We start from the raw sequence: 15,536 nt of genomic DNA, 5'->3' as shown, positions 1-15,536 counted from the left end.
TATTTATATATGGATGCAACAATACAGCACTGCTGACACAGAGACGTTAGAATAATGTTGGAGAATTAGGCCCAGTGAAATATAAATTATGTTGGCTTAGTTCACATATTTGGGAGATTTCACATTGTGCTTGTTGTGTGAAATTCCACCATTATGCCACGTCGAGTAATTAATTTGTGGTTTACGGCAAAATAATAGCACGGGAGCAACACAAACTACCAAAGCACGAGCTGTTGTTGTTCACTGCAATTGTGTTTTCGTACTTATTTTAGTGAAAAATGCAACCTTGGGTCAAAATTTGATGGAAGGATGCACAACATGCTGAAATATGTTGCTCAACAATGGTCTTGCATTGTAATTTTTCAGAAATGTAACGTAATTATGTGAAAACAAATTGCACAAATCTTAGACACCGCAAGAGAAGGGACCATGATATAAATGGCTGCACTTGACAAGCTAAAATCTCATCTCATCCACCAATGGCATAGAGCCCCATGTGGGTTATAGTTTATTTTCCAGTTGTAAGAATCGACTTACATATTTCTGTAAGCTTAGCGATTTTGGCAGGAAAACCAGGACTGGCAGAAGATCACCTGTATGACATGAGCCGTTTGACTGCCATGCCACCTCTGCCAAAGCACTATGGCCTAGATTTAGAAGGGCCTAGCGCCTCCTTGTGCCACATTAGCGTCATATTGCTTTACACTAATGTGGCCCAATGAGGCCAAAATTGCCACCCCATATTTACAAAGTGGCACAATGCATGCATTGCGCCACTTTGTAACCTCTTTCGCTACATTATGCCTGCGCCAGGCATAATATATGCAAGGAGAGGGGTGTTCCCCCGTCGGAGGTCGAAGAAATGGCGCAATGAAATCTAATTTATTTGCACCATTTTTAGCTGCATTTTTAATGCCTGCAGAGAGCAGGCGTTAAAAGGAGACACAACTTTGCAGGATTAGCGTCAAAGTTTTTGGCACGAATCCTGCAAAGCGCCAAACTAGCATCATAAATGTTGATGCTGGATTCCTAACTACCACCGTGGTGCACCATATGTTAAATACTGTGCACATATGGTGGTGTTAGGGGTGCGCTAAGGAGTGGGAGAATAGTGGCGCTGCATTAAATGCAGCGCCACTTTTCTTAAATTCGCCCCTATATTGTGGTTGTCTATGATGTATATGGAGCAAGCAAGACTGCAATAACGGGATTTAAACAAGTTGGATTTTTGTCATGACATTTTGGTTAGGAACTCTCCTGTAAAAACAATAAGCTTATTTCAATTATATTTTTAAAATCTGAACAAAATTAAAACAAAATAACTGTTTTTATACAGATATACTGTTCAGAGGGTCCAGGTTGTGGTTGAGAGAGTCCAAGGTCTGGGCTGACGTTTCAAGGTGGTAGGTAGGAACCTTAAAAGGGTTTTCACAGTTTTAGACAAAATAACATTTTACCATTTGTGCACTCCTTGTTGCCCTCCCAATAAAAAAAATGGTAGATAATCTGCTTTTCTCTTGTGGTCTGCTGTCACATATTGGTGGCTCGTAAGGCTGCTACCTTACCTTATACATTTTCCATCCTTGGTGGTTGACAACAGACTAGATCTGCCTTTAAGAAATCATCTTTAATCCTTAGCATTTCGGATGAGTGTTCCACCCACAGGAGATATCCCAGTAGAGTAGAGGGGCAAGATTAACTGCTGTTTGTTTTTAGCTTTTTCAGGCTGATAGGCGGTAAGTAAAACGAGGCCTGTCTCAAACTTCAAGAGCAAAGACAGGATCGGATGATCTTGGCAGATTTCCAGCTGCACCACCGGGCAGGTCCTCATTGGCTATGCTGGGCATGGGTACCATGACTGAAAGCTTCGCTTTGTTTATGTCCATCGTGCATGTTTGGAAGTTTAAATGCCTTCGCTCAGAGGAACGCGATGAGCTCTGCGAATTCCACGGTAAAAGCCGCGCTCTTTCCCTCCGGGCAGATTATATTTTCATGTAGTGAACATCTTTCATTAGCCAGGAATAGTGATTGACAATTAGCTGGGCCCGCGCTCATTCCAAGCCGCTGCCAATGCTGGAATATTAAATCTCGGCTGGATGTAGGGTCCCTGCTGCTCACTCTGAGCGCTGGAGGCGGCCACAGGCGTGGAGTGAAATGTGGGTCGGAAAGATAGCTCAATGTTTGTGGACATAGCTGCCAAGTTTCCTAGGTCCGTGCGTGAAGTGCAGGTCCAGGCTTTTTTCTTTGAATTCTGGCGCGTGTGGTCCTGTTTTATGATTAATAAACAAGACTAAAAGTCTCAGAGTTGAAAGAAAACTTCGTAGCACTATGTGTGTGCGCGCACGCGTGTGCCTGTATTCAGGGCGGGCTTTAGAGCGGTGCGAGCGGTGGGGCAGCACCGGGTGCTGACCTGAATTGGGTGCACTGACCTCAGGGGGGTGATGTGTGAAGCCGTAACTTACAAAACTTGCGATTTAAAAGCACCTGCTGAAAAGTTCCTTGTGGTCCAGCCTTCAAGAAACAGTTAAAATAGCAAGATACCTCTTGTGATTAAAGTTCCTGCTAGGGAGAGATGGGAGATTTGTCTAGCGGCAGCTTTGACACTCCATAAAGTAGTGTAGAGGATTAATATGCCTGCTGCAAAGAACAGAACTATAATTTACGTGGATAGCCAAGTGGATTAGTAGAGCCAGCCTTTACAAGCCCTTTAAAACTAATTAATGTATGTTAAAGGGAGGGCTATGGACAGATGAGGGGTTCATTTGATGGATGGTAGTGAGTGAAACCGAGGAAGTGGTCATGGGGTGGAGGGCACCAAAAAAAGACTGTTGCACAGGGCGCCACTTGCGCTAAAGCCGGCCCTGTCTGTATTTGTGTGTGTGTGTGTGTGAGAGAGATTTTGACCCTTATCCCCATGCCTGTTGAGACTCTAACCTGGTTAAGTTTCCCACAGAACGTAACCAGTCTGAGCACTCAAGTTTCCTAGTTACATGGATGAGTAGCTCATCTAGTCCAGTTTTTTTTCTTTACATTCTGGTATTCATAGTTATGTTGTCCCCATTATAGAATTGTCACACTCTCTACAGCATGTACAGTGGAGCTTGGATTAAATGAACATGATGTATGGGTTACCAGAGGTCTCAAGTTTCCTAGTTCCATGCATGATTAGCCCATTCATAGCAGGTTTTTAACTTTGCATTCTGGAAATTGTTGTCCTGTGTATGACATTGTGAATCAGAACTACAAGTCCCCAAATGCAAAGCAAAAAACTGGATAGGACCTTCAAAACTACAATACCCTCCTCTCGCATGCACAAGGCACTTTGATGCTCATTCTGAATAGCACCCCTTGGTAACCCTTGTTCCACCCCTGAGTTTTCTTTTGCAAGTCATTGCACTCTACTACCTCATACCAACTGTAGCAAAGAAAGTGAACCAAGATTTCCAGAATGCATAAAGATGGGTAATAAACACCCAGGACTGAAATTCTAGTGTCACCAATGACACTTAAGTACCTGACAACACAAGTTGTGGGCACTGTGAGACAGGGTCAGATTGGTTACGTGGGCAGTCAGACATTGGCCGGTGGCCAATGCCTAAAGGTGAATGGTGGGCCGGATTTTAGGGCCTCTGCCAACCAGCCCACGGCATGCCCTTCTAACATCATCTGCCAGGCCATCGCCCTGAGCCTATAATGGGTGGGGGAGGCGTTCAGTCTGCAACTTTGACCTGCAGAGTCTGGCCCTTTCTCACCTCTGCCTCCTGTGGGGTCGGCCCTGCCCAGTAGCAGTGTCTTTCCCCCTAGCCCTCCGCCGGCTAAGCCATTACATTCAGGGCTTGGTGGGAGGGGAGAGTCTAAGTATGTAGGACCCTGGGGCTGTGGGGTAGAATCGAGGTAGGGTCAGAGCTGCAGACCTTCCAAATGGAAGCTATGTTGGATGAGTCTCGTCGTTGGCTCAACATCCTGGGATTCTGGGCGAATCACTCTAAACTTAAAATAAAAGAATATTTTGATCTTGTATAATTTAACTAACAAATTGCTGCAGTGCCCTTGGGCTGCATTCACACCATGTACAACTACAAAAATAAATAAACTGCTAATTGACCATGTTTTGAGATTCTGTAGACGCCAGAGCAAGAAAACTAAAGAGGGCTCTTTATATGCAGTCCCGGAGGAATGTGGGCCACATTTTCTTTCACTGCCGAGACATATTTATGATCCCAATCCAACCCTCCTTTGAGAATTATGCACATCTGAGGAGAACGTCATTTTTCCGTGCCTTCCTTTCACTACTTCCCACTTGCACCAAGCCTAAGATTACCAAAAAACTCCAAGTCACACAGATGAGGTGCTCTAGTTGTCTTCGTTTAATGCCTTCTGGGCGCTGATAGGCCTAGTTCATTTCACTAGATCCAGTCGAAGTGGTACACCAGAAAACAAGTGATGGGTTAAAGAAAAAAACATGATTGGACCTGCGACCTTGGTAACATGGAACCACTGGTATCTGTGCTATAAATATTAATTACATCTACAGATAGGGCGGATCACAGTTTGTACCAGAAAAATAAAAACACGCCTTCACTTGTCATTTTGTGGTCTCGGCGCTTGGTCTGTTTCTGTTACGGACACCACAAAAACGCGTATGTTTTGTGTATAATTGTGTATTTTCTGTATGTGTACCTGCGAGGATATTCTGGGCTGAGCAGGTGTCTGCCTACTGCCTAGCCTTGCCTCCGTGGCGTAACAAAGCCCGCGCCCCAAAACCTGCGCGGTGCGGGGGAGGAGGGGAAGGCGAGCTCCAGGGGCCCCCTCAGCACAGTACACTGTGCACGGGAGGCAGGCCCCTGACTGGGTACAGGGCGGATTGGACCTACCACAGGTACTTGGCAGGGGGGAGGGGGGCTTAGATTTCGTTACGCCTCTCCCTGTCTATGGTAGGTAGGTTAACTGAAAAGCCAGGTCTTTAGCTTTTTAGAATTCAGATATTACAGTCCTCTCAGATGAACCAAAACACGGATTTATCGCTGTCTGGTGTAATGCAGCTCCAGCAGGGCTTCGCTCACGTCGGTGTAAGAAGCTGAGCGGAGATCGGGAATTGCAGCTCCCAGGAAGTGAATGTTCCCGGAAGACTCGAGGTCAAGTTAAAAAGGTTCAGTGATAACTAAATAAGTGGTTGAATCTTCGGGGCGTAGAGGTCTCGGCTCGCCAGCTGAGCATAATACACAGTGCCATTGAAAACACTCCTCTAAATGCACCTAACTCCGTTTCTGGTGTTTTAACAGAAAGATTACGGGCTGTGAAGCCTCTAAATCGAGTGTTTTTTTTTAAATTTAAAACAGAAGCTGTTTCTTGGCATGTTGAGCACCCTGCGGCCGAGGTGGTGTTTTCTGTGTATGAACAGTGCCCTCTGCCGGCACATAAATATACGAGATTTCAGCTTCATCATACTGATTGAGGAAGCAGCGCGTCATACCTTCGAGAGCATATTTTGAATAAATGCACGCGTTTTGCGGCATGTGGGGATTTCACATTCGACAGCAGAATAACATGGGTCTGGCTGAAAAAAAAACCTACAGCTGTAGCCAAGAGACACTATTATATGTCTACGTCGCCTCGCGGCGAGGTTGGTTATTAATGGTGATGAAATTGATCATTTTCACCACCCTTTAATGATGTCTCGACATTGTCTGCTGTCTTATGTTGTCGGCTATATGCAGAAAATGAATAAACCATATTTAAAAAAATAATTCCAGTCCGGAACTCGATCCGAATTTACTCGATTTGCAAAAACCTGTATGCCAGCACTCTATCAGACAGGCCTAGTCTGCAGCTAGCCAACGTGAATTCTTCCCGGATAGGACTAGGGTAGAGATATGTTAAGTAACACATCATGTTACTTTTAATTTCGTGAACTGGTCACTTTACGGATATCTGCGAATTTATCGATTGGTACGCACCTGAAATTCTATCCCGTTGTGAATGGCTCACCTCTTTCACTGAGTCTAATGTCCTTTTCTCCACAATCACTAGTACACAGTCCCTGACTCATGATCTACTGCACTTCCACAATGAAAAAGAAGTCCAGATTTATCAACACTATGCACTGATGCAAAGTTATCACAAGTGACACAAACCAGCTCCTAATGTTAAAATTGGAAATTGCTTTCCAGCACAAACCTTTTTTATTTTTGCACTGGACAGTTGACTAAAGTGACTAAACTTGTGCTATACTGTGCAATGATTTATGTCCAGGGGGCATCCCGAGGGTGGGTTGGGGAAACATGGGTATTCCTATACAACCACTCATGATTTTTGATGCATAGACCTGTCTACTAATATTTGTAACCAACCCTATCCCTCAACAAGTGAACAAATGACTGCTTCTAGGCACAAGGAGGGAGAAGCGTTTTGTTTTCTCCTAACATTTTTTTTGTGTGTGTGAGTGCGCAAAATGAAAAAGGTCAAAAGTAAGTCAAAGTATAGAATTTTGCATAGGAAGAGTACCCTCCTGGTGCACAACATATTCTAGAATCACACAGACACTTTTGCACCATGGTACAACGCAGTGTGGCTGGAACAAGGAAGCCTGAAAGTATGCCAGCATATGAGAAGAGAGCAGCTGTGTCATTTCTATGCAGCAATTGTGCTGTCAGACTTTCCCTCTTTTCACCAAATGCAGCCCACCAGCACTGGTGATGAGCTGTATTGAATGTAAAATAGCAAATATGCCCCCATATGGGGGAAAGATTTTAGTACACTAGACACTATTGTATTGCAGCTATATCTGCACAATGGCCTTATTGTTCTCCTTATTATCACTCCACTTCTATTGCTGTGTGCTACAAATGCCGCAGACATTGAGGAAGAGAAGGCCTAGCTGACCTTTGCTTGTTCTCTGTCAGCTGCCTGGCATCAAGTAATTTCCCTGAACCTTGTGCATGCACCTAGCATGGACTTTTAAACTGGAATAACCTTCAACCAAGTTTGGCGAGATTCTTGTGGCCAAGTTCTATAGCAACCTTCTCCCTTCTCTCCTCCCACCTTTCTCTGTAAGTCTCCATAGTCTTGCAGGTTACTGGTAGTGGTGGACAGAGTTTTAATTGTACCCATGCAGTTGAATGAATATATGGAATATTGACCTTCTCAAAGGGATAAAACATTCCCTTGAATTTGCTGAGTCTGGCTTAGTTTAACTTCACCCATCCCTATAGCCAGAGACCCCGAGCCACATGGTTAGAACTTACACCGCAGGGAATTTGGTTTGCTCCCCATCAGGTGAGTGATCGTAGAGAGATACAATGGCGACTACTTGACCATGCCATCTCCGTTGTCAGTGGAGAAGGTAGACTGAGGGCAGCACCAGAGACAAAAAAAGGAAGGTGGTTGTTTCTCCAGCCCTGGTTAGCAGCCAGAAAGCTCACAAGGCTACACGGACCCCTTTTAGCCACAGCTTTTTCTTGGATATTGAAAAAATCCCAAATCACTGTGGGTAGCAATGCTGGCAATGGTAAAAAAAATAATGTAGCAAAAATACAAGGATGCCAACTACACAGTTTTTAGTCCAATGTTCACAGTTCACAGTTTTTGGTCGTATTTTATGCTACAAGTGTCTTATTAGTCTCCTTCCTAATGACTAGTCTTTCCCTCGGCCTGATTCCTGGAGAGCCACAGCCTCATGCTATCCTAACTAGTCTCATAGGTCGGCCAGAATGCTCCCATATGCTACAACTGTATCATTGATCAGGTTGTAGGCAGTCCATTACCTAGATTGTTTTCAACAATTTTGACGTTGTCTTTTTCCTTATGCATCCAATGTCTGACGTGCACCCCCTTTCTCCTTCTCATTTTAATCTCTTTCTAGAGCTAGAATGTCTACTTTGATGAGGATGGGTGTCAAGACATACAAGTAGGCTGTAAATAGTCTAACGTTTTGCAATTGCTAAAATATGAGTCACTGGAAAGAAAATGCTGAACAGTCAGCACGTATAGACCACAATAGCTCTCTTCTGACAACCAAAATGTGTCATTCATTAGCTTAATACATTTGAGTTCTTGAGCTTACAGCTGGGAGAAACTTAGGCCCATAGCTACACTTTTTTGCGCCACATTTGAGACATTTTTTGCCGCAAAAGGGGCACAAACGTATAAAATATAATTGTATTTTGTAAGTATGCGCCGCTTTTGCATAAAAAAATTACACAAATGCAGCGCAAAAAAAGTAGAAATATGAGCCTTAGTTTGGCTCCTGTTTGTCCAACATCATTACCACAATCTGTGATTCTCTACGATAAAGTCATTTTTGTTTTTTCAAAGTTTGGAGAATGAGACTGAGTCCAGTGCTACACTGATAAATCCTGTGAGCAAAGCAGTGTAGGTCCTGAATATTTATTTTTTTATTATTTTAATCATCTTATTTTTCATTCTTATTAAAAAAACTGTATAAGAACCTTTCATATCTGATAGGTTGTACAATCAGTTATAAAGTCTTTTCTGCTCCCATAAAACAATTTTCAGCTGATCCATTCCTATTTTAAAATTCCAAATACAACAGAAAGCAATTATGATGAGATTACAGTGAAAATGAAAGTACAGAAACATAGAAGGGATGAAGCCATCCTCATAAACTCTTTATCCACCTTCAGATTTGTATAGCAGACGATTAGCGAATTATTCAGATTTGAGATTGAAACTTCAATAATTTGCATAGTATACGACAAGGGCTAGACACAAATACTGAAGTTGTGCTTTTGCATGAACATTATGCAGCTGTGCAGTTAGAGCTATCTACTTTAGCCGGGTTCATTGCCCAAGAGCTCAGGAAGAAATATAATTTTGTGTCAAGTTAGACAGTGTGCAATGTTAGCCTTTGAGCATGAATCACCATTTTAAGCCAACACGAGAGGTCACGTTGACCCGGTGTTGGCGCGCCCTAGTTCTGTGCCCATGAAACAGCATGGCATCCTTGCAGTAGCTACTGATGCCAGCTTTTACCATCATGGGACCTAGTCACATCGGTTACCACTGACAGCCAAATCATTAAACAAGGTTTAAATTGTCATCTTCAACAGCATGCCGTGGTGCCTACCTTCGACCTACTCTTAAGATCACCAAGGTCTCTCCCAACTCCTCTGTTATTTGCATTTTATTTTGATGCTGAATGATTCTGAGACTCTCCTAGAGTTGGGATAGAACTTAGCATTGCTTTGTTGTTTTAGCACCAAACCCAAGATTATAGGAAGATAGTGGATTTCTGTTTGTCATTTTATATTCATTTGAATAATGTCCTAATTTGGACACAAAGATTTTTTTTCCAGGTTTTAACTGAAAGAAGCATATATTGGAGACTTAAGACCTTATTTAGAGTTTGGCAGGTAGGATACTCAGTCAAAACATGGCAGCTATCCTGTCTGCCATATTACAAGTGTCATATCCCACAATGCACTAATAATACGGCTTTCTCTGCATCCTGCATATTTTTAACAGAGTATCCTGTCATCCAAATTCTAATCAAGGGCCTTAAACCTTTATTTTAGTGTTTCCTCTCTACTTAGAAAAAAACAACCACAAGTGCAGTACTTTAAAGATGCTGTTATAGTGCAGAAAAAGGGTTGTTCATGTTTTGTTAGTATTTCAAGGATTTTGTAAGAGACATGGCATATGCATTCCCTCTATATAGAGACTATTTTATTAGGATACATAGTATAGATTTTAATCTGACACACACAAGGAGCATGACAAATGTGATATAATAAAAATGAGTAAGATGCTAATTGACAACCTGCATGTTAAGCCTAAATGAACAGTTGCTCAAGCTAGACGTTCAAAATGCTAATAAACGAAGGCGAATGGGTATCTTTCCATTAACACAGTATGGAATATAAGTTAAGGGTTAGTTCAATAAATCAAGCTAAAACTGTAGAGATTGAACAGTCACACAATATATTCTTGACTTAGATTGTTTATGTATATATAGTCTCACTCATTACGTGCCCTCTTATATCTTGGGGCTGAGTTTAGCTGCTTACAAATTAAACATTGAGCCAATTGCTTTCTGGACTTTAAGTAATTGATTCACACGATAAAAAATAACGATGTCCTGCAGTGTACCAAAGTTGTATAAAGCCATCTGACCGTCAATTAGGTATATGTTGTGAATATGATGTGAATGGGAAAGTTAATGCCAGACAGATGAGAGATGGGTTGAAAAATATGAGAAATATGCCACAACAGAAGATACCAATAGGACACTCCGTGAGGGGCAGAGTGCATGATGCTTGAATGAGAGTTTGATGAGGTTGGCACAGTATTATGGAGCATACAGTACACCTGGCGGCAAACATTCTGGAGTAGAATGAATCAGTACGCAGCACTGTTTGTGACCATTTAACCACAATGTTGCATGCCAGAACGATTCTCAAAAGGATGATACTTTTATTTATTTCTGTCATCATATCATGGGACTAGTTTCTAGATACTTGGCCACAGATGGAAGGGCAATCTTGAAGTGGGAGAACACCTTGGAACACCTGATTGCTGGTAGTTCCTAGAGTGCCCTGTTTCAATCAGTTTTGAGACGTAAAATAGCTCTCATGAAAACTTAAAGAATTATATAAAATACTCCAGTTCTTTCAATTGCAAACAAGAAAGCACATCAATGTTTTGCTTTTTCTTCTAACTGGGAACAGTTATGGATTTAGCCCCTGCAAATTGGATTTTAAGTGTTTTTACATTCATGCCATCTCACCGACCTTTTGAAATCTAGGTTTAACAGGATCTTCACCCTCCTATTTCAGATTTCAGTATTATTAAATGGGCTATGACTATTTTGATCTGGTTCCATCAATTTGCTCTTTCAAAGTCCATTTTGAAACCTCACTTATGCACAAATGGAAGCGCTTGAGAATCTATTCTTTAACTCAATCATCTTGGAAAGATTTCAAAGCTCTATTTTATTCTAGAGACAGATGTAAGTACTGCCTGTGGAGATTTGCACCATTGTCACAATGTGCGCTATACACTTTATCCTTCCAGACTACAAACACTAGCAAACATAGGCAAGAAGTGTATAATGCTGTTGTGCGCAACCTTTCCCGGTTTTGGGGTGTTTTTACAAAAGGTCCACAATGGTAGAACCCAGTTTGTGCCTAAAGAATGTGAATTATATTCAGTTGATTTCTGTCTAAAGATAGTCAAGAAAATCTGTCAAGATTATGAATGTACCTAATAAAGATTTCATGATGCTTAAAAGTGGCTAATATTTCATGCAAGTGAAAAATGGAACACTGCTGTCTGCAGATATGCGAATGTGAAATGGGCAGAAAGGAAGCTGTTTAACTGTCATCGCCCTGCAACTTTGATTAACTCCTTCCATAAATAGCCCCCAATAAATCCGAGCTCTTGCTGTGACTTGACTGCTGTGCAGTGCAGTGGCTGGTAACAGTGCTTAATTTGTAAATAACAACGTGCCGGTGCCCAAAGCCCTCCTCCGCGGCTGCTGTATCTAAATGTGCGAGCACGGAATACTGAGGCAGCGTAGTCCTGAAGCCATCTCAGGCCTCTTCAGTCCCTTTAAAGCCACCCCGTGCCCCCTCAGCTCACTCTTGCAGCTTTCTGCTTCCTCCCATTGTGACACTTTTTCGTTTTTCTCTTCCTCCGTCTTTCCCATGTGTGTCTTTTGCACGCAGTAAATGCTTGAGGCAGAAGACTAAGCGCCGGCCCTCAAAAACAAGTGCCGGTGCTCAGCACCGGAAACAACAAGCACAAATTAAGCACTGTTACCAGGAGAACAAGTGGTAGACAAACTTTGTGTTCTTATTTCTATTGCGTGAAACTAAGAGTGTTTGTGTAACTCACAAGCAGCACTGCCATTCTAAGCCATTCCCACCCCTTCCTGTAACAGTCACTCCAACAACTATCCCACATTCTGAAACAATGATCCAATAAGGCTTCTGTTGTTTTATTTTATTTTTACGAAAAATTGCCAGATCAGGTATTGACGACGCTTCTACTCTCAGACTTAAAACCCGAAATTAAAATGTAATTTGGGCTTAACTTTAATGAAGCAAAATGAACATGCTAACTAGAAATATAGGATAGCGTTATTCATATATATGGACGCCTAAAAAAAGCCTTCATTTGTTGGAGCCTATCAATGATTTGCAAAATTAAAGAATACTGCATGTCGCGCATTGGGCAGATGATTGAAACATGCCAGTTATATATGGTTAGCTTGTTAAATTAATATTTTGTATACATGTTATTGACAGTTACTGAAAAATGGTAAGATATTTGTGGTACTTTTTTGGTTTGTCTCATTTTTTTGTAAAGCAGTCTTTTGGCATAGTATTGCATCTCTCTTGAAGCCTTAACATATCATGCATTCAGTAACAGTAATATATCGCTTAATACTTTATTTAATCAAGCATTCCTCTGTGTTGAAGAATATAACATGTTTAGGATGTAATTTTCATTAGTTCTTGTGATGATTATGGATCACAGTTCTAAGAAAGAATGCCTGTAAGTAATGATACATCTCCATAACGTATCTCTTGTTCTACATTCTACTCTGGTTAATGAGAGGTGGATTTTCTGCATAACTATCTCATTGGGAGTCATATTCTGTTCAATGTTTGTACAAGACACACTATAGTGTGTGTCCTTCTTTCCTGAGCGGCATATGTGGCGTTCACATGGAACATAGTTTTCAATATAGTTCAGAACAAGAAGAAGCAATTACCGCCTGTGTTTCTGAGCTCTGCTCTCTGCAGTCCAGCCACTAAATCAGAGACTTTTAGAGTTAATGTATACACAGAAGACTTGCCCTTCTGTGTCACCACAGCACAGAGAATAGACTCATAATATGGCCCATGACCTATTTTTCATCATCAGCCTTTGACGCAGAACAAGAGAGAGAAAAAAAGAAAAAGGTGAAAGATGAAGGAAGATAGGAAAACAGATGACAAAGAAGGTAGGGGCGAAAACGAAATAGAAGACGTAAAAGACATAGACAGGAAGTGAAGGGCAGAGGATGAAAGCGAGATGAGGTAGAATCAAGACTAGACAGCCTTTGCAACTGAGGCAATTCTTCAGTACTCGTGGTGGGCGCTAAGAAGTAGTTGGGCCTCACTTATATTTAGTAACAAATTAGGTACAGCTGTAGTGGTATTGCACTCTCTATTGTATTTATATCCCTGAATGTTTCAAAGAGAGACTAAGTGGTTGACAGTGTTTTGTAAATAGTGGCCCATATTTATACTTTTTTAGCGCCACATTTGCGTCATTTTATGACGCAAAAGGGGCGCAAACTTGCAATATACAATTGTATTTTGTAACTTTGCGCCATTTTTGCGTCAAAAAGCAGCGTGAATGCGGGGCTAAAAATGTATAAATATGGGCCAGTAAGTGAGATAGTAGCAATCTCCAGACCACTTAGGTGAGAAACCCTTTCCCACCTTCACCCTGCTGCGGTTCCTAGAGCAACAGTTTGACACTGTTCTACAGAACACTTCCCTCCATGTTTTAAGTGTTGATTTATTTTTCTCCCCCAATAGAGTAAAGCAGAAGATGACGTGGAATCAGGTGAAGAGATGGGCACCCACAAACGACACAGTCGGTCTCTGATGGGCAGCTTTTCTAAACGCAAGGTTAGAGCATTTACAGTTCTTTATGCTATGGTCTTGTGAGCCGCATAATTTCTACATGATGTCTTCTTGACTGTAGGGAAACCAGGAGATTTCCCTTAGAGGACGGTCCCTCGGGGGCCTATGCAGGGTCAATATTATGACGGATAGTGTGACTTTCTCTGAGCCCTACCAACATTTCACTAGTACCAACCTATTTGGAAATCTCCCGTTGTCCCTTTAGGAGAGACTATCATTTGTTGTCAAGTATTTAGGGCCAGATTTACAAGAAACTGGTGCAGCGCGGTGCTGCGGCAAAATTAACAGCGCTGTGCCAGTTTTGAAACTCAGGGATGCACCATATTTACAAGAATATGGCGCACCCCTGAGTCTTCCCCTGCACCAGCACTAAATTAAGCAGCCCACTCCAATATAGGCATCCTTGCACAATAGTGCAAGGGTGTCTGCATTGAGGGGTGTGATTGTTTATATGCAGGAAGGTGTCCCTTCCTGCACATAAACAATCATCCATGGCATAAAATGAGCAAAAAACAAGGAGGAGTAAAAGTATTCCTCCCCATTGTGCCATGCTAGCTCCCCATTGTAAATCTGTGGCAGCGTCAAAAGCAATGGGTGTTGCGGTGGAATGCCCACAGCAACACCCATTGCACGCCCCTCTGATGCAGAAAACTGCGTTGGAGGGGCCCATATATACAAGGAGGTGTAAAGCCACAAAAAGTGGAGTTACACCTCCTTATAATGTAGATAAGTGGTAAGCGCCACTGGAGCGTTGCAAAAAGCGATGCTCCGTTGGTGCTATGGCCTGGTAAATCTGGCCCTTAGTTTTTAAATAGATATTTTATGTATTAATGTATGTATGTATTTCCAATTATACACTTTGCTGCATGCTGTTTTACAGGTGCTTGGTTTTCAAATATATATTTTATGTACTAATGAATGTATGTCTTTCTATTTATGTATTTTTGCTCAGTGCTATTTTACAGGTGCTTACCTCATTTTGACAGGAGTAACTCATGTTGAAAGCAGGCAGGACAGACCAGGCTGGTTTATGTCTATTAGCCATTGGGTCATCCGGTTTAGGGTCTGGAATAACCTTTGTCCCTAATGAACAGAAGGCCACCAAATGCAGGTGCACATTTGAGTGTTGATCCTTGATAATGGGAAATATAGGGCATGTTATTCCCACTATAAGGCGCACAAACAGGGCAGATGCACTATTAGCTCTCTTTATTTGTGGAAGGACTCATGTGCCGCCAGTGCCGGGGGCCATGCACCTATGCTTTGAACACGAAATGTAATAATATTTTGTATCTAAAAATATGAATACTTGCCCCATAAAGGTGGGGGCCAGTGTGGCCACAACAATTTCGATGGTAAGGCCTTGATCAACACGAGTGAAAGAAGTCATTATCTTTTTGTAAGCCATGTATATATGCAAGGAGCCTTGTCCATGTGCAGGCAGCCGTAAAGATATGTCTTACATTGGGTCAGTCACAGGTTGTACAGCAGTCCATTACCTACATTTTGCTGTCATATCGAGCAGGGACCCACTAACTTTTCCGTTTGGCAACCGTATGTAATACATTTCAGAACACTGTGGGGTCTACCATTCACACAAAGGAGGTAGCTGCAAAAAAATGGGGTGGGTTTTGACCAGTGAGTCCTTATGCGCCTACCTATTATGGTAGAATGTTGCTGATTTAAGGTCTTGTTCAGATCAGTGGCCCATATTTATACTTTTTTAGCGCCACATTTGCGTCATTTTTTGACGCAAAAGCGGCGCAAACTTGCAAAATACAATTGTACTTTGTAAGTTTGCACCGTTTTTGTGCCAAAAGGCAGGGCAAATGCGGTGCTAAAAAAGTGTAAATATGGGCCAGTGTTTTTAAGTGACTC

At 42.1% G+C, this 15,536-nt stretch overlaps 1 protein-coding gene across 1 annotated transcript in view; it reads left to right on the top strand.

Annotated features, from left to right (window-relative positions):
• The window catches only part of PLCH2 (phospholipase C eta 2), a 1,343,524-nt gene that overhangs the window by 1,239,099 nt on the left and 88,889 nt on the right, over positions 1-15,536 (top strand). The window contains exon 14 of the mRNA XM_069240985.1: positions 13,551-13,643. Within this exon, the coding sequence (XP_069097086.1) occupies positions 13,551-13,643 (93 nt within the window). The remainder of the gene's footprint in view (positions 1-13,550; positions 13,644-15,536) is intronic.

This window comes from Pleurodeles waltl, chromosome 6 (assembly GCF_031143425.1).
Source record: "Pleurodeles waltl isolate 20211129_DDA chromosome 6, aPleWal1.hap1.20221129, whole genome shotgun sequence".
Lineage (NCBI taxonomy): Eukaryota > Metazoa > Chordata > Amphibia > Caudata > Salamandridae > Pleurodeles > Pleurodeles waltl.
This window is presented reverse-complemented; position numbering and strand designations above follow the sequence as displayed.